Raw genomic sequence first — 25639 nt, 5'->3', positions numbered from 1 at the left:
GTCAGCTCTGATCATTATGGAGCCTGTATCTGGATATGTAAGATGGGTTTAACTATCCTGAAACAGAGGTGCATTTTGTTAATTTATAACAGGACTTTTCTCTCTTCAGCAGATGTGATCACTGAGGATGTTCTCTGGACAGAAAAATACCAACCGCTGAATTCCACTGAATTAGTCGGCAATTCTGGTGCCATAAAACGGCTACACAGGTGAATAATCTGACTTTGGAGCTTATCTTTGTGTTCTCTGGACTTATGACATTATCTAAATTTACTTTGTTTTGTGTGCTAGTTGGCTGAAGGATTGGAAAATCCGAGCCGAAAAGGAAGAAAAAAGAAGTCGCATAAATAAGACGGAAAAGGATAAAAATGGTATCTTTCATTTTCAAGCGTTGTGTGGTTAACATATACAGAAGTTCTACCCAATATGTCAGACAGCTACCTCCTTTCTTTTTTTTCCCCTTCTTGCTTGACAGTCTGACTGTTTTATAGATACTTGGGGCCAAAGTGACTTCACTGACAACTCTGATAGTGATGACGATGAATCCCTCTGTAACACCATGCTGATTTGTGGGCCTCCCGGAGTGGGCAAAACAGCTGCAGTTTACGCCTGTGCCCAGGAACTGGGATTCAAGGTTTGTGTATGATCTGTACAGTTCAAATGTAAAGCTAGAGCACTTCTCAGCAATTGTCTGCAGCAGGGTGAACCCTCTCTCACGAGTCAGTGGCTCCATTAATGAGGAGCCTCTTATTCTGTTCTCATAAACTTCTGTCCAGCATGTGAGAGGCTGCAGCTCAGTTATCCATATATTGGTGTGCACGCAATCCACAGAACAGGGATAAAATCAATATTTAGCGTTCTGGAAGTTCAAAATGTTTCACCTTTGGTGACCAACTTACAGCTGCAATGATTTTTACAAATCACTGCATTCTTTGAGCTGAGTGGAAAACCTGCTATTCTGGGCAACATAAACTCTGTAATAGTGCTAAGCTGCTCTAGCCTCGGCGTAATCCTTTAAAGACCAGCCTCCACTGCTTTTGGTATTGTGTTGTGACGGCATGTATTGTTTTTGTCTAGGTATTTGAAGTGAACGCCTCTTGTCAGCGCAGTGGAAGACAGATTTTAACTCAGCTTAAAGAAGCCACACAGTCTCATCAAGTAGATCAGCAGGGCGTTAATGCTCACAAGCCATGCTTCTTTAACAGTCACGGTACCACGAAGTCTCCAAGTAAGTTATTTAATTGAAGGCACTACCTAGTGTAGCCAGCAGGGGAAGGAAAGCATCACCTTGACATAGTACTGGTTACATATAAGACAAGGCATTTAGTCTGTAATCTGAGTGAAGATTAGACTTTATTTGCCAAATCCTGTTCCTTTTTGAGATACTGAGATAAGATATAGTCTAGTGACTTTGTGCTCTGTAGAATGTGTGCAGTATGAATAATTTGACTAGTAATAGAGATACAGGTCAGAGAAGATGGTTAATTCTATAGCATCTATACTGGACCTCTTGACATTGTCTGGAACACTGTTTCTGACCTTTCCTGTGGAAATAGTGCTTGTAATTGACAGATTTACCGTGCTGTATTTAGGAAAATTTAACTCTCCAAAGCGTGTGATCTCATCGCCAAGGAAACCTCCTGGGTCCCCTAGAGGAGCTGGACTACAGAAAGGGTTGGCTCCTAAATCTTTGGCAAACTACTTTAAGGTTCCTGTGAAGCAGAAAAGTGACAATTCTAAAACCCAGGAAGTTTCCAGTAAATCAGGTGTGTATAATTGAATATTTCTGTGACAGTTTTGTGTTCTGCGTATAGCAATTTCAGGAAGAGGAAATCATTAATACCAATCTGCAGAGTTCGTCCCCTACAGCCCCCTTTTATTTAATTTTTAAAATTTTTTTTTTTTTTTACATTTAACATAGTATCACTTTTTCTCTCTCTCCATTCAAGAAACAATAGTTGTGGAGGAGAGTCCAAACAAAACTAATAAGAATCAGGTCCCAGCTACAGACAAAGGAAATGGATCTGATGAATCTCAGCGAAAAACTGCCACCTCCCTTATTCTCTTCGAAGAGGTAAGTTTTTGTTCTGAGGTTCAAGAGCGAATATTGTATTTGGACATTTTCCAACATTCAGGAGAAAATCAGTTGACAACGATACACAGCCATTATATAAGGATGCACCAGTCTATGTGGCAGTCGTCAGCCTGCTGAAATGGGAGGGATAATATCATGAGATAAGGAAACAGGTTGAAGGTAGTTATGTTGGGGATTAATCTAATATGTTTCTATTTTTCCTGTTATAAACGTATTGTTATAGGCCCAGAATTACTAAAGGCACATACATAGTTACATAGGCTGAAAAGAGACATGCTCAGCCTTTCTCACATCTGTTTTTGCTGTTGATCACACTGTAATTACTAAAACAATTGTATAATTAAATTGATTTTAATGCTTGGACTCCTCTGGTGCTGTCCTTATATTTACAGTTAATACATTTTTGTGCAGTTTAACATTAGTTACCTGACTAACAAAGTGGTTACTGGATGTATGGTAAAGGCAGAGATTATAGACTTTCTTCTAGCCACACCAATTTATATCAGCAATGGGTGACACTAATAAGCTGAAAGCAGTCAGCTGACACTCTCAGCCAATCATAGCTGCCTAATGCTTCCTCATTAACCGAAGCAGCACAAAGAGGATGAGCTGCTGGTGACTCTCGTTTAGCATTAAAACATAAACTAATGCTATGGAAGAATGGCACAAGGAAACACCAGACACTATAACCACTTTAAAGAGATGATGCAATTACAATGTCTACAGTGTCTCTTTAAGTAACTTAAATCTCTGTCCCACTTGTCATCTTGTAGATTTTCTTTTTAATATCATTGAAGGGAGGCTGCTACACCATAGCCATCAGAGAATATTGTACTGCTTATTAGTGGTCATGGTGTCTAGTAAGCTGTCTCTGAAAACTTGCATTTAAAATGATCACTGTTTACCTGAATTTTCATGTCATCTCCAGCACTCAACTTTCTGACATTGGATGGGGCGTTTAGTGTCCCCTCAGTATTTTCTTCATGCGCATTGGCAGCTTGTTCAGCGTCAGTCTGTTTCACTTTCAGTAGCTGCTGAGTGAGTGCACGTACTGTATAGATCCCTTCCTGGCTCAGTTCAGAGCGTTGTGAGCCAAGCATATTCTCTGCAAGAATTCTATCGAACAGTAACTGCAACTGAACAGACTGACCTAAACCATGTGACATTGCTCATTATTATTATTATTTTATTATTTATATAGCGCCAGCAAATTCTGTAGTGCTGTACAATGGCATAAAAGTACTTGAACTGCTGAATACAGTGTTTGGAGTGTCACTTTAAATACATATACTTTAACATTCTCTCCTTTCGGTTCATAAATTGATGTTTTCGCAGGTAGATGTTATATTTGATGACGATTCAGGATTTTTAAGTGCGATCAAGACCTTCATGGCCACAACAAAACGACCTGTAATTCTCACTACAAGCGGTAGGTATTGAGACAAATTAGAGATTTTGGAAACAGACAGCATAAGACACAAGGAATATATAGTTCCTTCAGCCACGTGACCGCCTTAGGCTTGTAGATCCATTAAAAAGATCTCTAGTGCTTCAAGTCGTGTGAAAGTACTCCTTGTTCGCCTTTTAAAAACCTTTTAGTTTTACAATAAACAGCCCATTGGGAGGCAGTGTGGCACATTTTGTTTAATGTTTAACATTTGATGTGGGGTTAAATCTCCTTGACACACTAGTTAGAACACTGTTTTCTTTTTAATTAATGCCTTTACCATCTAATCTACATCATTAAAGGACCACTCTAGTGCCAGGAAAGCATACTCGTTTTCCTGGCACTAGAGTGCCCTGAGGGTGCCCCCACCCTCAGGGACCCACTCCCGCCCGGCTCTGGAAAGGGGTAAAAACGTACCCTTTTCCAGCGCTGGGCGGAGAGATCTCCTCCTGCTCTCCTCCTCCGATCCGCCTCTTCTCCTCCCCGTCGGCTGAATGCGCACGCGCGGCAAGAGCTGCGCGCGCATTCAGCCGGTCACATAGGAAAGCATTCTCAATGCTTTCCTATGGACGCTGGCGTGCTCTCACTGTGAAAATCACAGTGAGAAGCACGCAAGCGCCTCTAGCGGCTGTCAATGAGACAGCCACTAGAGGACATAGGGGGAAGGCTTAACCCATTCACAAACATAGCAGTTTCTCTGAAACTGCTATGTTTATGAAAAAATGGGTTAACCCTAGAAGGACCTGGCACCCAGACCACCTCATTAAGCTGAAGTGGTCTGGGTGCCTAGAGTGGTCCTTTAATGCAATCTTGCACTATTGAGAAAAAAAAACACAATGTCCACTTTAGCTTTTAAACTTTTGTTTCTCCATTAATGGATGATGTCCAGTTGAACAAAATGTGTGCACTGGTGAGTGACCAGAATGTGAAAAGCAGTGGATTAAAGCTAAACTTAAGTATCATGGAAGTTGTAGTTTTGAATCCTGGACACACCACCTTGGCAGTAAGGGTGCCTGGGTAAAACACCTAAAGATATAGATCTGCCAACTTCAAATCCTCATGTAAGCTTGTTTAAGCAGGGGAAAGTTCACATCTATCTCCTTTCCATAGTTGTAAAGTGCTGCATAATATGTTTGCAATATATAAATACTAATCATTTTGACTACTGCTGGTATAATTCGACCTGAAGCATATACCCTGTAGCATTGTACAGAGAGAGCTACAAGATGTAAGAGGTGATTTAAATTGTACGTTAAAACTGATTTACATTTGTACATTGTTTAATTCTTGCATTTTATCCATCTAGATCATACATTTGATTTGATGTTCGATGGAATTTTTGAAAAAATTGTATTCCATACACCATCCATTGTAAGTATCTCTTAAAAAGATTGCAAAGTGAAATTGTTATTGTTGATCTGATTATGACTGTTTATTGCAGGCCAATGTTGCCAGCTATCTCAGAGTACTCTGCTTGGCTGAAAATCTCCGGACAGACTCTAAAGACTTAACTACGTTTTTAGCTGCCAATAGATGTGACATTCGACAGAGTGTTCTTCACTTACAGTATTGGGCTACAAGTGGAGGAGGTGGCTTGCAAGAAAAGCCACTTGCATTAAGTTGTAAGTAAACATAAGTTCTGGATTTTGCTATAAAAATAAGACTTACAAGTTCACATTCCTGAGACCATGCACTGCTTCATAGTCTTAAACAGAGTAAAGCCCGCTACTGTTTCAGTGTGTTTCACAGCAGTGTTTCATTCTTCATCTTCCTGTATGAATATTGGTGACTGACTTGAAGAAACCTGACAATCGCTAGACCATGTCACACCTGTTTGCTAAAGCCGTTTTTTTTTAGTCTCTTACTGGTTTCAAAATGCACCAAATGTATCGGTGATTTTAAAGGGATACTCTTAGTACCGAAATAGGTTTAGCATTATAAAGCAGTTTTGGTGTCCATGCAGCCCTAGCCACACCTCACACATTTGTGCATGAAACAAATTTTTATTTTCAATCTACATAGTGTGTTCACTTTAGAAGTATTTTTTTTTTTTTTATATTTTATTTGTGCATTTATACATTGACATTTTTTGGTGAGTAGCATTAGGATATACAAGTGGCAAAATGCGGCCCAAGGAAGCCAAAAGCTTGGACACCCATGGTTCAGAACAGTGCTCCTCAACCCTCTCCTCGCGGCACACCTAACAGTCCAGGATTTAGTGATTACCCAGATGTGTCTAAGGTGTTTAAAAAAAAAAAAAAAAAAAAAAAAACACCTTAGGCTGTGCTGTATTATTTTTTTTTTTTTTTTTTCTTCTTCTAAACACACCCAGGGGTAATCCCTAAATCCTGGACTGTTGTGTGCCTTGTGAAGAGGGTTGATGAGCACTGCTTTACAATAAGACGATGTTGGCTGGTCTGATGTTATATATACTACACCTATCAGGTTAGTGTCATAATAGACTGCACTTCTTTTTTTTTTTTTTTAATCTTTGGAGATAATTAACAGCTACAGATGACAATGCTTTTAGAGTAAGCCTTTATTGACTGAACTTTAGTTGCGTAAACTGAAGATTAATTATTACAAAAAAAATAAATGGATTGAGGCACTTGGCACAGTCATGAGCAAAATAAAACATAAACAGAGGAGGCATGTGTGCGCAAAATGTTACACCAATCAGCATCTCCTCATAGAGATGCATTGAGTCAATGCATCTCTACTGGGATGTTCAGCGGCTTAATGTAGGTGCAGGACTGAGATAGGAATCACTTTAGTGGCCGTCTGAGTGACTGCCACTAGAGGTGTTGCTGGGCAGTAATGTTAACACTGCCTTTACTCAGAAAAGGTATTCTTTACATTTAAAAGCCTGCCGGGACAGGCTATAGACACCAGAACCACTACATTAAGTGGTCCTGGTGATTAGTGTCCCTGTAAGGATTGTATTTTTGTTAAAAATATAGCTTTGTAGCCAAGAAAGGTGCAGCCTAAAAGACAGAACCACCTCTTATGGTTCTAAAGATTTAATTTACAAAAAGTGGTATACAATGTGTAACCTGTGTCTTAGGCGCAAAAAAAATGACAGAATAATGCAATCACACCACTTAATAGAAACATAGAATGTGACGGCAGATAAGAACCATTCGGCCCATCTAGTCTGCCCAATTTTCTAAATACTTTCATTAGTCCCTGGCCTTATCTTATAGGTAGGATAGCCATATCCCACGCATGCTTAAACTCCTTTACTGTGTTAAGCTCTACCACTTCAGCTGGAAGGCTATTCCATGCATCCACTACCATCTCAGTAAAGTAATACTTCCTGATATTATATATTTTAATTTTTTTATTCTTTATTTTTGTAGTGCGGGTGGGTACAAGGTTATTTCAAACGCCACAACAGCGTGTTTCAACATATAACAACACGTAAAAGAGCATGACCGTGGCAAGCAGAATCGCACTTTTTAGTTTTTATACATTCACTAGTTTCATCTACTATTACTCTCAGGTGATTCAACATTAAGCAGTAGTTGCTTTGCATAACATGTTTTCTACTTAAAGGAGACGTAGTTATATAGAAAGATTGACATATATGCTATATTGTGGGGTCTCTAGGTGTGCCGTCGCTTTATGGTGTGAACGTGTGTATATTTAAACTTTATCAGTAGCTGACAAGATCTTGAGTACACTAGAATTAACCATGCATAACAATTGGGGTAGTGTGAAATTTCTCGGCATACATATAGACTGGCGGTCCTAGTGTATAATATCTCATAGGTTAAGACTATACTGGAGAAGCAAAACATTTCAACTTTTAAACATTTAGGACATGAAATGAGAGGAGTGATTCAAAGAGGGTTATGTGTCTGCAAACCAGTCTCATTCAGTCCATGCCCCTTCGGGGTATGCAGACCTCAAGGGCAGGCAGGCAGGCAGTGGGTCAAGGCATCGCCGTGGGCTCAGTCTGTGTGGGCAGGCGGGTTCACCAGTGCCTCTGTGCTTGGTTTCGGTTCCATCGGTGGACAGTGGGGTAAACTTCTGCACATTGGTCCGACCGGCAGCTGTGACTGTTTGGGGCAGCTGTGGGCCGCGTTGGGCTCTGGATCTTGGGTCCGGTGAGGTGGGTGCATGTGGGACTTGTGTGACACTCTTGTCCCTGCTTGTGTGGGATCGGGTGTTTGTACCTGCCCGTCTGTAAGTCGCGTCCCGCCTTTCTAGTTTCCTGGAATTACACTGCTGGGTGGTTGCTCTTGGGGCCCTCGACAGTGCGTCGTAATGGCGGCGCCTGGTTGCCGGGCGCATCCACAGGGCCACTGCTTTCATTGCTTGATAGAGTGTAGCTCCACGGTTGTGGAGTGTTGCCCAGAAGTTTCTATACAGCCGGTCTAACGCCTCCATGGGCTGTGTCGGTCGCTTGGTGTATGTGCCTCTTGGTTGGGGCCTGTGTTGGGCCGCCATCTTGGCTGTGCCCCGTTTGCATTGTGTCTCTGTAGGCCACGTGGCCAGATGGTCCGTCCGCGGTTTTGCTTCTGTGGTTAGGGAGGACCAGGATGACCCCCTCCGGTCCAAGGGTGGGGGGGAGGGGCGGGGGAGTAAAATGGTTTCCGTGTCGTACCGGAGTTCTGGGATCGGGAAGAGCGTTTGGCGTTTGGCGCTCCCGGCCCCGACGGGCTTCGGTGTTGCTTCTCTTGTTTCTGTGGTGCGCTCCCAGCATGGGTAGTGCACCCTGATGTGATTGCGGGCTTTGTAGCTGCTGTTTTGTCATCGAGTTTTGCCCATCGGGCGGGAGCCCATGCGACTCGCGTCCACTACGTCTAGCGGTCAGGTTCTCTTCCCCCCCCCCCCCCCCCCCCCCCGGATATTATTTTTAAACCTTTGCCCCTCTAATTTAAGACTGTCCTCTTGCTGTGGTAGTTTTTCTTCTTTTAAATATAGTCTCCTCCTTTACTGTGTTGATTCCCTTTATGTATTTAAATGTTTCTATCATATCCCCCCAAGCTATACATGTTCAGATCCATTAACCTTTCCTGGTAAGTTTTATGCTGCAATCCATGAACCAGTTTAGTAGCCCTTCTCTGAACTTTCTCTAAAGTATCAATATCCTTCTGAAGATAGTCTCCAGTACTGCGCACAATACTCCAAGTGAGGTCTCACCAGTGTTCTGTATGATGGCATGAGCACTTTCTACTCTTTCTACTGCTAATACCTCTCCCTATGCAACCAAGCATTCTGCTAGCATTTCCTGCTGCTCTATTACATTGTCTGCCTACCTTTAAGTCATCAGAAATAATCACCCCTAAATCCCTTTCCTCAGATGTTGAGGTTAGGACTCTTTCAAATATTCTGTACTCTGCCCTTGGGTTTTTACGTCCAAGATGCATTATCTTGCACTTATCCACATTAAATGTCAGTTGCCACAACTCTGACCATTTTTCTAGTTTACCTAAATCATTTTCCATTTGGCTTATCCCTCCTGGAACATCAACCCTGTTACATATCTTAGTATCATCCGCAAAAAGACACACCTTACCATTAAGACCTTCTGCAATATCACTAATAAAAATATTAAAGAGAATGGGTCCAAGTACAGATCCCTGCGGTGAAATAGTGAAAAGGTGTTAATAATAATCTGTTACCTGACGCAAGTATAATAAGTTGATATCCAGATGTAGATACTTTGTATTATGGTAACAGTAGTCAAATTAAAAAGGGGGGAAAACTTCTAGCGTAGTATTTATTGTAACATAGTATGTGCAAACAATAAAAAAAATCACACTCACAATATAAAATGGCACAAAAAGAATATTGGAGCCTTGCCCCTCATGGGGGCTACTTATCTAACGGAGTGAGTATCCATTACTTTGAACCCTCGGACAAGCCTGTACAAAGGAGTGCTTTCCCCCATTCTCCATTCCGGATTTGGGACTGACAAGGACATATTTTGGTGTTTTGAGACCCTTAAGACTCCACAGGACTTACTACACATCCGAGAAGACATTCCTTTGGAGATAAGTGGCCCCCACGAGAGGCAAGGCTCTTTTGCATAAAATATAATTTTTGTGCCATTTTTTTTATTGAGGTTTTTTTTTCACATACTATGTTACAATAAGGGGCGTGTGGCCGACAACCGAGCTACATGGCAGCACATTAACACAGCTCCTGAGCTGCACGCATTACAACCGCTGAAAACGGAGGTATTTCACCATAATGGGAAACAATAAAAAGGCTCACCCTACTCCCCAGCACTCCGGGAAAACTCCCGCAGGTAAAACGGGCACTGTCACCCGTTTATTTAAGGAATATTCCGACCGCGTGGCGGACCTCGGAGAATCCAACATGGCGCCGGCGGCAATAACTGCTGATTCCGATCCCCCGAGTCCCTCAGAGTCAGACACCTCGCACAAGTCGTCGGACATCGATATTAAAGACATGATCAGGAACCTACCCTCCAGAGCTGATCTAGCTCAGATGTTGGGGAAATTAGAAACCACCTTCCAGCAGAAAATGGAAGGCCTCAGCTCGGAAATATCCCAGGTAGGCCGCAGGGTCCAAGACTTGGAGGATGTTAGAGGGTCACAACAAACATTAATGCATACCCTCTCAACCAAAGTCCAAGCCCAAGAAAGGCATCTATCTATGATGCAACGCTCCCTAGACGATATCGACAATAGGGGCAGGATGAATAATTTACGTATAAAGGGACTACCCGAAGCAGAAGGGGAAAACTTATACACCACCCTAGCTTCACTATTTAACCTTATTCTCAACCGCAAGCCAGACTCCCCGGTTATCCTAGACAGAGCACAACGCTCCCTACGCCCCAAAGCAACGGCTGGCGACACGCCAAGATATTTCATTTGCCGCATCCACTACTACGCTTTAAAGGAAGACATTTTAAAACATCTCAGGGACACTTCAGGCCCCATGCTATATCAAGGGCACGAGATACAGATTTATCAAGATTTATCCTGGCACACCCTGCAAGCAAGACGAGCCTTAAGGTCAATCACCGACCAACTCCGGGCACGCAACCTACGGTACAGATGGGGCTTCCCCTTTGCCCTCATTGTAAACACCCGTGGAACCACGTACACAATATCTACACATCAGGACATCATACCCTTCGCCAAAGCACTGAACCTGGCGGAAACTTCTATCATGGACTGGTATGCACCGGACCCGGCACTAACGGCACCATTTCAACAGCAAAGGCCACGATGGAGATCCCCGGCTAAGAGGCAACGGATGCATCAAACTGGACTCTCCCTACAAGCAGGAGAAGGAGGGCAGACCGAAGCAGCAGGACACTAAGCACTCTCATCTGCCACCTTCCAACTATATCCCCAAGATACCCTTCTATACGAGACTGATTCTCAACACGAAGACAATGGCCTCTATTCCCAGACAGAGCCAACTACTCGGACTAGGACATATTCCATAACCAAGGTCCCGAATGGGATCAATTCGTCTTACACACAAGACAGGTCCATATGGCCGGTGCTTGAACTTCAGGTCGTATGAATACAAATGTTTTAACTCTCTTTCACTGTGAAATTGATATGCATTGATTATATGGGGGTGACTTACGTCATTGTTTAGCCATGACCACAGGTTTAACCAATACTCTCCATGCTAAGGAAATCAGTACATCCCATAATGTGACGGGGAGACAAGGACCCTGACTGGGGCTACAGAGACCCGAGTGGGTAGCAAACCTCGGATACAGTGGGAGAGGATACTCACCGACCTTTACAGAAGGGTTAGTATCCCTCCATTTGACGGAAAGGGGATATTCCTGGGAAGGAAAGGTTATGGGAATTAGTCTGCCAACCTCTGCCCCCCTCCAGTGGACACACCTGACTTGCCTTCCATCACCCCATTGCCTGTATTGGCATCTACCTCCATGAAGCACTTGTAAGCTAGTTTTGCGGTTTGGTTACGTGCGCTCTAGAAGCCCACTGTGTTGTAATTTGTTAAAACAGTACATATTGTCATTCTGACAAGCAAGCAAAAAGAAAAAGAAAAAAGAAAGAAACACAAAAACGAAAAAACATAAATAAAAATCTATAAAAAAAGAAAAAAAATTTAATCAAGTAAAAAATAAATAAAAATTAAAAATAAATTAAAACATAAGGAAAACATACACGTCTCCCACTCCCCTCCTCCTCATTATATCAGGGTCATCTCAACCTTGCCCACTGTAGACTACGGGACTTCTCAGGGGCAGACCCTAGTTGATTTAATAGTTGCCAAAGAGCAACACTGGTAAACCCACAGTATCTCTACTGGTAGTTTCCACATATAACTCAACTGCTTGTATATAGTTTTGTTTTGTTAAAAAAAAAATAAAAATTATTCCAGGTTGACATCATTTACTGAAGTAATATTGCTAGATTTAAGAATCTGTGTAACGCTTATCACTCTATTGGCTTATCTCAAACACTCAAGGTACCCCCAACGCAGCCCCCACAGGTATAGGCAAAACACATATTCTACACGATTACAGTAATCTCCCTCTCACCTCCCCCTCCTTCCACCAGACCCTTCGCTATGGCAACAATCTCAATACTCTCGCACAATGCTAGGGGACTGAATACTCCCGAAAAACGCCACATGGCCCTCACGGATTATCATAAAACAAAAGCGGAAGTGGTCTTCATCCAAGAGACGCACTTTCGCAAAAACTCAGCTCCATCACTGAAATCTAGACACTTCACAAAGGGATACTTTAGCAACTACTTAGAATCAAAATCACGAGGAGTGGCGATCCTCCTCTCCCCAAATTTACCATTCACATACAAAGAACACTTATCTGATGACAATGGGAGATACATCTTTCTGAAGGGCCAAATGGGCTCAACTCCGATCACATTGGCCAACATCTACCTCCCTAATAGTAAACAATTTCAGACCTTACGTAAGATAATTAAACAGTTGGTACAATTCACTGAAGGCATGTTGATCTTAGGGGGCGACTTCAACATCTCCCTAGACGGAGCCCTAGACACATCACAAGCCCCAACATATCAAGTATCGACACGAGCACTTATCCAAAAACTCCTAGATTCACACCAACTCTATGACTGCTGGCGAGTTCTACACCCCGCTGAACGGGACTATTCTTATTATTCACACTCCTCTGGCTCATACTAGAGAATCGACTTATTTCTCCTTCCACACAGATTCCTTAATTTGGTACACTCCTGTAATTATGATCCAATCACTTGGTCCGACCACGCACCAATCTCTCTCTCAATTCAGATCCCCTCTTTACATCCCAATAAGACACAGTGGAAGCTGAATGACACCTTACTCAACCATCCCAATATACGGGACCAAATTGAGTCCTCGCTGGGACAGTATTTCGAGCTTAACACACATCCAGCATCCACCTATCCCATTATATGGGAAGCACACGAGCACAATAAGAGGAACATTCATCCAAGCAGCCTCCAGGCTTAAAAAGTTGAGGGAATCCCGCACACTCAGCCTCACCAGAGAAATTAGGAACTTGGAAGGTACACATAAAAGCGATCTAAATCTTTCCACATTTAAGACACTGATAGAAAAAAGGACCGAGTTAAATAAGATTCTCGACATCAATACTAAACACTCCCTAGCCAAAACGAGAAGCGTATATTACACACAAGGGGGTAAATGTGGGCGCCTCCTGGCACATGCCCTAAAGAAACAAAGAGAACACACATTTATAGCAGCCATTCGCACTAAAGAAGGCAAACTTTCACACTCTATGACCGACATACTCAGAGAATTTAAAGACTTTTACACCTCACTGTACAATTTAAGACAAACCCCCCCAGCAACGGCAGATATCCACAAATTCCTGTCTCATAGGATCCGCAATACTTTACCTCATAATCTCCGTGAATCCTTAGAAAAGCACATTTCAGAGGATGAGTGCCGCCAAGTAATTAAACAACTACCACTAGGGAAAAGCCCAGGCCCCGACTGACTCACTGCCAAATACTATAAGACATTCGCCCCTTTATTAATACCCCATTTCCAAAACACGTTTAATTCCCTGCTCAAAACAGATACACTCTCCCCACAGGCCTTGAACGCAACGATCACACTACTTCCAAAACCAGGGAAAGACCCCACCCAATGCGGCAGCTACAGGCCGATTTCCTTGATAAACATTGATTTAAAGCTATTCACAAAAAATTTGGCTAGCAGACTCAGACCACTACTATCAGGACTGATACATGGTGACCAATCGGGTTTCATCCCTGACAGGGAGGCCAAACACAACACCACGAAACTGCTGAACCTCATCCATAAGGCCACGAGGGATGGATGTCCCAGTCTACTCCTGTCAATAGATGCCGAAAAAGCATTTGACAGGGTAGACTGGACTATGTTATCACACACCATGCAATATATGGGATTCGGCCCAAATTGGCTTAAATGGTTTGACGCAATATACTCGCAGCCCACGGCAAACATTAGGGTTAATGGCCAACTATCGGAACCGGTGGCAATAAGGAATGGCACCAGACAGGGTTGTCCCCTGTCGCCTCTCCTGTTTGTCCTGGTCCTGGAGCCCTTCCTTCAAGGGATTAGGGACAAGACCTGCATTAAAGGCATCACAACGGATAAGGCGGAACATAAAATAGCAGCATTTGCAGATGACATGCTATTCACACTCTCAGACCCAGTATCGTCAATACCTCACCTTATGACTGAAATGGAATCGTATAGCGAGATTTCCAATTTCAAAGCTTAATCTCAGCAAATGTGAGACATTGCCACTCAATGTTTCTCCCCACGATGCAGCCATCTTACAACAAGCTCACCCTTTTCTATGGGCACCCCACTCCATAAAATACCTAGGTATCCACCTAACTAAAGAGACATCCCGCCTTTTTGAGAGTAACTTCCCTGGCCTGATGAAGGGCATTTGCTCGGATCTTAGCACTTGGAACAAACCTCAATTTGGCTGGTTCTGTCGGCTGAACATTCTAAAAATGAATGTTCTGCCAAGGCTATTGTACATCCTACAGGTTTTACCAATTGCGATACCTAAGTCCTGGTTCACGATGGTCCGGAAAACTTTTACGACCTACATATGGGCACACAAGAACCCAAGACTTGCATACTCCCTCCTCACACGACCAAAGGACGAAGGTGGCCTAGGTCTACCTGACATAGAGAGATATCACCAAGCAGTCCTTTTTTTTTTTTTTTTTTTTTATGTCAATCTTTCTTTTATTAAGGCAAACTTGAGGGGTACAGAAGAAAGAGTGGGAGATGCATAAATGTTATACATAGTAGGGTCAAAACAGTGCTAACAGTGGTCATAAACATTCCCAGAGCCTTAATGCCTCATTTTATATTTTTGTATGTCGATGATCAATAGCGTATTGTCGACCGGCTGGGGTGATAGTCAAGGAGTTAAGCGTGATCCATGCAGTGTGTCTGCGGGGAATAGTTGAAGATCGCTCAAACAGTAATTGTCGTGTGCATAGTATAACAGCTTAGGCAAGCAATGTGTTAAACAATTAGGTGTTGTACCGGCTGAGTTATTGTGGCTAAGGCGGTGATGCGCATGAGGGTATCAGGATTGTGTCTATAAGCGTGAATGTCTGTTCTATTATGTTTCTTTTATCGAGGCTAATATGCAGGATACAAGATAGAGAGTGGGAGGTGCATGGGTAGTCTAGCGTAGGGTTATCAAAGTATTGTTGTGGATCAGAATGTTGATCTTTGTTATATTCAGAGGAAACCCAAATTGTTGTTACAAGTGCACTCGGAGAAGCAAGAATTAGACACCAGACACCTGTTGGTATTCAAAATAAGCCTCTGACGTTTTTTATTCATCAGCTGGGTTTTATACATTAAAAAGTAAGTGCTTACGTGCAAATACTCTTAGAACAAAAATAGCAAGGGAATACAGATAAGACATAGGAATGAGCGCCATGTATACATAACAAATAAGTTTCTGAGTAAGAGAGAACAACAAGATTAGAGTAGAGACATCTTAGGTGGGGGCTCTCTGCTCCCGGGACTTAGACATATATGGTCTTAAGTGTTGTTCAAGCATCAAGCAATCAATCCTGATTCCAAGTTAGCCAATTTTAATATAGGATATCATTATATGACACCTATAAGCTTGAGCCTTGGAATCAAGATAAATTCTATCACAATCCCCTCTTTTGATCCAAGGGTCACCCAAATGTCCAAGGTATATCCAGGCCTGCTAGCCAAAGCCTGTGGGACTTTCATTTATTGCTTCACCACGGTTCCCTTGGACTGAGCGACCACCAGAATCAGCGGAGGAGAATTCCTTCATTTGTTAGGCGAGGTAACCTCATAAAACCCTTCAGAAGTCGGAGCTGGAATGTAAGTTAAGGTACGACCAACAGTAGGTTTGCTTTTACATAGAGAGGTTAGTAGACATGAAAAAAAATCTAAAGGTTAGAAAAATAGCCATAATGACAAATATAGCTAATAGCAAAAAGTACAAAATTTTCTTAATTAGTAAAGTCAACCATGTTCCTAGCCCAAATGTCCAATCCCAATCCTCAAAGAAGCCGTTATCTTGTTTGATATCCTGTACTAAGTCATGTAAATCTTTTATATGTTTATGGATCATAGTGCCATGGTCAGATAGGTTAAAACAGCACATACCTTCAATAGCTTCACATCCTAAGTCATGTTTCATTAGTAAGTAGTCAATGGCTGCTCTATTCTCAAGGATTGCCTTCTTATTTGCCTGGTTGTCCATAAGTAGCTCTTCTAGGGCCTGTGAAGTGGCATTTAAACCTTTTGCAAGGGAACAGGCTACAGCATTAACTACTCGGGTATTATACAGTGCTAAGCCTGGGACTCCTACCAAGGTGTACGCTAGGGCAGAGTATTCGGCTTTGGATAAGAGAGTGATTTCAGAGTTACAATCAGAAGTAAGGGTGTTTTTAACATCTCTCCTGTCTCTCAGCAGTTTGTGTAGCTGGGTAGTTTTAGTGATCAGGTCAGATTTTGGAAAACATGGTCATGGTTAGTCGAGAAATTGCACAGGGACCTCCTGTAATGTTACCTGGGACATAAGCATAAGTAATATTTCCACAGGAGAAAGTCCATCCTTTAGTAAGATAGACATTGTAGTGGTAACTCATAACTTGGTGAGTTTTGGTACAATTCATAGTGGTGCTCAGGGCTCTACAATTCGTGGTATTTTTCCACCATGTGGGGCAAAACAGGGATTCAGTATTAGGGTCTCTTGAACAATTACATGAAAAAGACAAAAAACATAGTTCAGCGCCTGTCACATTAATTGTCTTCAGGGATAGGGGGGGGGGGGGGGGGGGCATGCCTACCAGGGGTTTGAAGGCATAAGAATATCGTTGTAGAGATTTATGGGGTCTATGGGTATGTAGGTACTTCCTCAACAGTGAGATTGGTGTGGGGACAGCTATAAGACAAGATTCTATGGCGTTTTCAGTACTAAGGAGAGGGTTGAGGCAAAAGGAGGTTAAATTGAAAGCCTTTGCTATCTGCAACCATATATTTTCCTGCCATGCATTATTATTTTCTGGTCTCAAGTCAGAGTAGCATATCTGAACAGAGCATAATATGGTAAAGGATATGAACAGCTTCATGTTGGTGGATCAGTCGGAGTGACTTGTTTACAGTGACTGGCGTGTATCCACGTGGCTTTTCCTTCTAGTTTTACCGAGGTAGCCGTAGTCAAGAGCACTTGGAATGGACCGTCAAAGCGTGGTTCAAGTCCTTTCCTCACATGCCTCTTTATCACCACCCAATCACCAGGCTGCAGTTTGTGAGTTGCAGAGTCAGAGTCTGGATCTGGAATAGAATCAAAGACTTGTTTATGCACCTTGTCTAATATTTGGTGTAGGGCCTGAACATAGGCAGTCATACTACCATGCTGCATCTGGAGGGTTTGGGGAAAATAGAGGCCTGTCTTTGGGGCACATCCAAACAGGATCTCAAAAGGGGATAGGCCATGTCTGGAATTGGGGGTGAATCTCATAGAAAAGAGTGCTAGGGGAAGGCATTCAGTCCAGGGCTTCCCTGTGTCTTGCATGGCTTTTGCAATCTTGTTCTTTAAGGTGCCATTTGCCCTTTCTACTTTCCCACTACTCTGGGGGTGATAAGGGGTGTGGAAGGCCTGACTGATCCCTAAGGCTTTCATAATTTCTTGCATTATTTCCCCAGTGAAATGGCTACCTCTGTCACTTTCAATCACTTCAGGTACTCCATATCTACATACCAGTTCCTTCAGAAGCTTACTCGCTGTTATCTTTGTTGTGGCTTTCGACACTGGGTAGGCCTCTGGCCAACCTGAAAAGAGATCAATGCACACCAACACATATTCATACACTCCTACCTTAGGTAGTTGAATATAATCTATCTGCAGTCTTTGAAACGGGTAAAGTGGCCTTGGTGTGTGCTTACTCGGTGTTTTGACAGCCTGTCCTGGATTGTTCCTAGCACAAATCATGCAAGCTTGGGTGTGTTTAGCTGCTACAACAGTAAATCCGGGTGCTACCCAATGGGTGTTTACTAAGCTGTTCATGTGCATCTTGGATAGATGTGTAGGTCCATGGGCAATCTGGGCCATCATGGGGTACAATACTCGTGGCAAACACAGTCTTTTACCTTTTCTCCACATTTTGTCATCATCAGGTTCTGCATCTTGTTTCCTCCAGAGGTCATGTTCTTCCTTGCTTGCCTGTCTTTGTAAGCTCAACAGTATATTGTAGTCAACGGCGTCATCTGTAAGAACAACTTGTAGGAAGGTTTTACCTTTAGAGGGATGAACTTGAATTGCTGCTTGCTTGGCAGCTTTGTCTGCTCTGTGGTTTCCTCTTGAAATTTCATCTGTGATCTTCACGTGAGCTGCCACCTTGATGATGCCTACTTGAGTGGGTAACAGGATAGCGTCCATAAGTGCACTCACGGCTTCAGAATTCTTGATTGGAGTTCCTGCTGAGGTGAGAAAATCACGAGCCCGCCAAATAGGGCCAAAATCATGGGCTATACCAAAAGCATAGCGAGAGTCTGTAAAAATATTAGCAGTCTTACCAGAAGCCATTTTACACGCTTCAGCGAGTGCCTTCAGCTCTGCCTCCTGTGCAGAGCAGTGAGGAGCGAGTGGTTCAGCTTTTATTATCTCATGTGCAGAGACTACAGCATATCCAGTGTGGAAATTACCCTTCTCATCAGCATAACTGGAACCATCTACAAAAAACTCAAAATCTGCATTAGATAATGGAGAATCAGTTACATGCAAAAAACCTGCTGTTTCTTGTGCCATTAGTGCTGCACAATCATGGGGTACCTGGGCATCAGCTAACTCATCTGGTGAAAGTGAATTTACAAAAAGATCAGAAGTACAAGTACCATTCCCACTCCCCTCTTTTAAATCCAGGGGAAGTAATGTAGATGGATTTATTACCATACACCTTTTAAGAGTAACATTAGGTGGCATAAGCAAGGCACATTGCATTCTGAGATGCCTTGCAGTATGTATGTGTTTTGGTTGAACTTGTGACAGTATGCTGTTGATATCATGTGGTGTGTATATGGTCACCGGATTATCTAAAACAATATCAGTGGCTTTGTCCAGGAGGGCAGTAACAGCCGCCACTGCCCTAACACATGAGGGGGCACCCCTGGCAACAGGGTCCAATCTGGTGGAGTAGTAAGCTATTGGTCTTTGTTTACCACCATGGTCCTGTGTAAGGACAGATGTAGCATAACCTGATTGCTCAGTACAGAACAGGTTAAAATTCTTTCTGTAATCTGGGAGACCCAGTGCTGGAGCTGATGTTACCAGTATCTTAAGTGTATAGAAGGCATTTTCTGCCGCATGGTTTAATTTAAATGGTTTGTTTTCGTTGGCAAGACAATCATACAGTGGTTGCATGTAGATAGCTACTGAACGCAGCCAAGGACAGCAGTAAGATATCAAACGGAGAAATGTACGAAGTTGGGCTAGGCTGCGGGGGGGTTTAATATTTTGAACTGCAGTCTTTCTACTCTCTGTGAGATGTTTTATGCCCTGGGAAATGCAATGTCCTAGGAAAATAACTTTCTCTACACAAGCTTGCAGTTTCGTTTTTGACGCTTTACAGCCTGCTCTAATGAACCCATAGGTCTTACAGGGGCTGCTAGGGGACCATATGAAGTCCCACTGCGTAATATTACTGGAAAGAGAGGTTTTGATCTCTGTAAAAGGGAAAGCGCCTGTCCTTTAGGGACCAAAGGAGTCCCTGCATTATCCTGGTAAAGGGGTGGGTTTACAAGATTTTTCCCAGGATCCTGCCAACTCTGGGACCCTAGAGGTCCAAAACATTGATAATATGGTACACCTTTCCTGGTGGTTTCTCTACAACCACATTTAGTTAATTCAACAGCAGTATCATGCCATTTTTGTGCAACTTCTACTAAGTTATTATCTTCTAACCAACCTCTGTAATTTGCCATAAATTCACTCCATATATGTGGGTCTAGAGTGCCCTCTGAGGGCATGCCAGCTTTCTTAAGTAACCTCTTAACATTCTTAATTGCTCCTTGTCCTTTGTGATGCTTGACAATAGTCAAAGCCGTAAATCCCCCTTGGGTACTTTCAGAGCTACCCATCTTAAAACTTGTAAGGGTTAATTACTTCCTTACACAAGACAAACTGTACAATAACAGTGTATTTAAACACTTATGACCGCTGCAGTGGAATTTTCACAGTTCTGTCTTCTAAACACAGATCAGGAGATCTGCCCTTGGAGGATTCTAACTCAAATTATAAAACAAATGACAAGGCAAACAATAAAAATAACTTACAACCCACAGTTCTATTCCACTATCTCAAGATTCCTTTCACAAGACATAACACAACCTCCACCTGAATATAACCATAATACCACAGAAAACAAGTTCTTTAGATCAGACTTTTTTAAAATCCTTACCCACCCGGACCGGGGTCTCAAAGAGCACCAGAGAGTCTAAATCATTTATAGGTAGAAAAATAAAAGCTTTTTCTTACCCGCTGCAGCTGATTAACCGTCTGGGCTCCGAGCCAACCCTTCTGGGTCCGGATGAACTGGATTCGTCTGATCCCGGGGTCACGGCACCAAATTGTTGTGGATCAGAATGTTGATCTTTGTTATATTCAGAGGAAACCCAAATTGTTGTTACAAGTGCACTTGGAGAAGCAAGAATTAGACACCAGACACCTGTTGGTATTCAAAATAAGCCTCTGACGTTTTTTATTCATCAGCTGGGTTTTATACATTAAAAAGTAAGTGCTTACGTGCAAATACTCTTAGAACAAAAATAGCAAGGGAATACAGATAAGACATAGGAATGAGCGCCATGTATACATAACAAATAAGTTTCTGAGTAAGAGAGAACAACAAGATTAGAGTAGAGACATCTTAGGTGGGGGCTCTCTGCTCCCGGGACTTAGACATATATGGTCTTAAGTGTTGTTCAAGCATCAAGCAATCAATCCTGATTCCAAGTTAGCCAATTTTAATATAGGATATCATTATATGACACCTATAAGCTTGAGCCTTGGAATCAAGATAAATTCTATCACAGTATTAGCATTGACGGGTACATTTCCAGTTCCTTGTTGCCTCGTTTTTATGTTTGTAGGAAGAGGAGGTATATAACAATGGAAACAGTTGTTTTGTAGAGCTTTACCATGCTAGCTTGTGCGTCATGATGCAGCTGGCTCTTCATGTATAGGGACATACCTTCTACAACATTTCAGTATTTTCTAATAGAGCTGCAACATGGTTGCGAGTTAGGTTTCTAGCGTGGCTGGTGTTGCCGTATATTGTGGCATGGGTGGTTGTCAGGGTTGTGTGAGGCATAGAACTGTTATCTGCTAACATGCCAAGCTAAACAGTGCCATGAGGCCAAAGCCACATAAGAAGATTATATACTATCGTTAGCTAGCTTATGTCACTTCAGCTATCCTGCTAGGTGGCTTATAGAACTGACCCCTAGAAAACTGACCCACAGTGACTTGTGTGGTGAAGGTGTCTATAGGCGTGACATGCTATATTTAGATCGAAAGCAACAATGACAGCGGCCACGTGGTACCTGGGAAATGTTCGTCGGCCTGAGAATCGTGGGCTAGGGCGTGGGTCCTATGTGTAATACCTTAATACCTTAATGCAAAAGTAATACCTCGGCGGTTTAGCACTACACGCGGGTTACACATTGCTAAAGTTAAGGAGAGTTGGGTGCCCTTGTGTCAGGGCTGTCCAGGTCTCGCTATACATTGGGCCACCGTATGCAGTCGTTTGGCAAACATTATAGTAACCTTGGTTATAGACAGGGTAGGAAGAGTAAACATCAAGAAGAAACGTCACATATTAAAAAATACTTCGTTCAGTTGCTTTAGGCCCGTGTGTCTCGAAGGCAGGGTCAGGCTAGTGTAGTCACTTAAGACAGGCGTGGGGATTTGCCCAAAGTTATGAGTGAATGGGACTAGTATGTAAGTGCGGGAGCTGTTAAGCTCTTTCATCGAGTGAGGCGTGAATATATGTGAAGTCATGTGAGTTAGAGGAGTCTGTGTTTGTGGGGGTATGTGTTTAGTGTGGGGTGTCTGGGTGTACAGCTTGGCTTCGGTTAGCGTAACTCGTGGGTGGTAAGGGGCAAGGGGGCAGGTGGCTTAAGTCGAAGCCAAGCTCTAGTAGCGTTGTAGTGGGTAGAGCCATTTCATTATTTCGGTGTGTGGTGGTTGGGTGCGGGAGGTTGTTTAAATTACCGTATATACTCGAGTATAAGCCGAGTTTTTCAGCCCATTTTTTGGGCTGAAAAACCCCAACTCGGCTTATACTCGAGTCAGTGTCTGTATTATGGCAATTTACATTGCCATAATACAGACTGGGGGGAGAGGGGGGCTGGCAGAGCTGTAACTTACCTGTCCTGCAGCTCCTGTCAGCTCTCTCCTCCTCTGCGCCGTCCGTTCAGCACCTCGGTCAGCTCCCAGTGTAAGTCTCGCGAGAGCCGCGGCTCTCGCGAGACTTACACTGGGAGCTGACAGAAGAGCAGAACGGACGGCGCAGAGGAGGAGAGAGCTGACAGGAGCTGCAGGACAGGTAAGTTACAGCTCTGCCAGCCCCCCTCTCCCCCCCACTGAACTGCCACTGGACCACCAGGGAAGGAGTGCCCCCCTCCCTGCCATATATCAAACAGGGAGGGGGGACGAAAAAAAAAATATAAATAAAATAAGAAATAAAATAATTAAAAAAAAAATTAATAATAAAAAAAAGGGGTATAAGGACCACTATGGGAGGGGGGGGGGTATAAGGACCACTATGGGAGGGAGGGGGTGGGTTAAGGACCACTATGGGAGGGAGGGGGGTATAAGGACCGCTATGGGAGGGAGGGGGGGTATAAGGACCGCTATGGGAGGGAGGGGGGGTATAAGGACCGCTATGGGAGGGGGGGTATAAGGACCGCTATGGGAGGGAGGGGGGGTATAAGGACCGCTATGGGAGGGAGGGGGGGTATAAGGACCGCTATGGGAGGGAGGGGGGGTATAAGGATCGCTATGGGAGGGAGGGGGGGTATAAGGACCGCTATGGGAGGGAGGGGGGGTATAAGGACCACTATGGGAGGGGGGGGGGGTAAGGACCACTATGGGAGGGAGGGGGGGGGGTAAGGACCACTATGGGAGGGAGGGGGGGGGGTAAGGACCACTATGGGAGGGAGGGGGGGGGGTAAGGACCACTATGGGAGGGAGGGGGGGGGATAAGGACCACTATGGGAGGGAGGGGGGGGGGATAAGGACCACTATGGGAGGGAGGGGGGGGGGATAAGGACCACTATGGGAGGGAGGGGGGGATAAGGACCACTATGGGAGGGAGGGGGGGGATAAGGACCACTATGGGAAGGAGGGGGGGGATAAGGACCACTATGGGAAGGAGGGGGTGATAAGGACCACTATGGGAAGGAGGGGGTGATAAGGACCACTATGGGAGGGAGGGGGGGGGGTATAAGGACCACTATGGGAGGGGGTGGGATAAGGACCACTATGGGAGGGAGGGGGGGGGGGGGGTATATGGACCACTATGGGAGGGATGGGGGGGGGGATAAGGAACACTATGGGAGGGAGAAGGGGGATAAGGACCACTATGGGAGGGGAGGGGGAAGTAAGGACCACTAGGGGAGGGGAGGGTAAGGACCACTAGGGGAGGGGTGAGTCAGGACCACTGGGGGGGGGGGGGGAGTGAAGGAACACGGGGGTGGGGAGGTAAGGACCACTGAGGGAGGAGGAGGGGAAGTCAGGACATATGGGGGGGGGGGGGGGGCGGCAAAAAATGTTTTGCCTACGGCGGCAAATATCCTTGCACCGGCCCTGCACACACTGCATTCATGCACACACACACACACGCTGCACTCATACACACACATACGCACACACTGCATTCATTATACACACACTGTAAATAAATATTCAATTAATATATTTTTTTTAGGATCTAATTTTATTTAGAAATTTACCAGTAGCTGCTGCATTTCCCACCCTAGTCTTATACTCGAGTAAATAAGTTTTCCCAGTTTTTTGGGATAAAATTAGGGGCCTCGGCTTATATTCGGGTCGGCTTATACTTGAGTATATACGGTATGTGCAGATATTGGGTGATCAGTACGCCAATGTGCCATTGCTCGTCTACAGTCGAGACCCTGTATAGAAGCCTAGTAGTAAGGCACATGGGTGAGCAGCAATATAGTAAGCATTAGGGTTATATACATCACACAGTGTCCCGGTATTGGAGTAGACGGGCTGGCAGTCTGCGTCAGGGTCATACAAGAGTCCCGAGGAGCTCGCAGATGGGGACTTGGCTGGTAAATCGGGGTGTCACCACCGTCCACAGAAGTCCTGACCCCGTGTGAGTCTCTGGCTGGTTGACTGGCTTGTGGTACCGTCCCCTTAGGGCCGTGTCGGTGCCCAGCAAATAGTGATACAATCATTCGTTAGATGGTTAGGGAAGTCCCAGAAGTTACAGGGTGCTTGGTATAAGTGAGTGGCGTGGTCCGGTAAGGTCAGGTGGCGGTGACATCCAATTGGGGGCGAAGGTGCCTCGAGTCTGTTCAGGTGGTGACCGCGGCATATGTGACTGGCGTGAGGTTCCGGGGTACAAATGGGGCACTGCCTGCCGGGTTCCAACTGTGAGTCGGAGTGGTGGAGGCTTTGGGGGTCGTCTGGAGAAGTGAGTCCCATGTTAGGCCCAGGGTCAGTAGCAGTTCTGCAGCGTCTTGTGGGTCATGGATGTGGTAGGTTGTTTCCCCACGCTGCACTTGGAGAGAGTTGGGGGTCCGCCAGCGATATGGAATGTTGTGTTGCTGGAGTGTGGTGGTGAGGGGTCGGAGTGACCTTCGCCAAGCCAGGGTGCCCCCTGACAGGTCCCCGAAGAATGTCAGCTTTGCGTTCTCAAATTGTAAGGGGGTTTTTCCCCGGAGGGCGTTAAGGACCGTCGCCTTGTCTGCTCTGTTTTTAAAGGTGAGTATAGTGTCCCTGGTGGCTGATTTAGGGGCTTTGGCTGGTTTCGGGATCCGGAAGATATTTGTGGGTACGACAGATATATGGTTACCTGACGGGAGTATGCTGGTTAGAAGGCGTTCGATCTTGCGTGGGACTTCTGTCTCCGGCAGCTCTTCTGGAAGCCCCCTGATCTTAACATTGTATCGCCGTTTTGCGTCCTCCTGGGCATCCAAGCGCCTTTCCAGCAACGCATGTTTGTGGTGCAGCTCCCGCAGTTCGCCCTGCAGTGTGGCAATAGTGCTCTCGTGTTTTTGGTTGGAGGCCTCTAACACCGTTATGCGGCCTGTCAGGCCTTGTAGTTCGCCCCTTAAGGCCGCGGTATCTGTGAGAATATTATGTTGCAGATCCGCCAGTAGGGCCTTTAGCACCCCAGTTGTCACGAGGTCGGCATCAGGGTCCTTCCTAGCAGTACTTGGGGTTTGCTTTGGCTTTGGATCAGGAGTTGGAGAGTATTCCTCTTCTGCTTCATCGGAATATTCGTCCGAGAAGTCTGTGCAGCCTCCATGGAGCGCCGCCATATTGGCTTCACTAGGGCGTCGTGCTCGGCTCCACATCTCCC

General features: G+C 44.4%; 1 protein-coding gene across 1 annotated transcript in view; it reads left to right on the top strand.

The window, feature by feature from the left end:
- The window catches only part of ATAD5 (ATPase family AAA domain containing 5), a 43257-nt gene that overhangs the window by 12318 nt on the left and 5300 nt on the right, over positions 1-25639 (top strand). The window contains exons 11-19 of the mRNA XM_063456171.1: positions 110-209; positions 292-371; positions 492-634; positions 1078-1228; positions 1593-1766; positions 1950-2074; positions 3431-3524; positions 4849-4913; positions 4984-5164. Of these exons, the coding sequence (XP_063312241.1) occupies positions 110-209; positions 292-371; positions 492-634; positions 1078-1228; positions 1593-1766; positions 1950-2074; positions 3431-3524; positions 4849-4913; positions 4984-5164 (1113 nt within the window). The remainder of the gene's footprint in view (positions 1-109; positions 210-291; positions 372-491; positions 635-1077; positions 1229-1592; positions 1767-1949; positions 2075-3430; positions 3525-4848; positions 4914-4983; positions 5165-25639) is intronic.

This window comes from Pelobates fuscus, chromosome 5, assembly GCF_036172605.1.
Source record: "Pelobates fuscus isolate aPelFus1 chromosome 5, aPelFus1.pri, whole genome shotgun sequence".
NCBI classification, from domain to species: Eukaryota; Metazoa; Chordata; class Amphibia; order Anura; family Pelobatidae; genus Pelobates; species Pelobates fuscus.
Note: the sequence above shows the minus strand (reverse complement) of the source record. Positions and strands in the feature narration are given on the sequence as shown.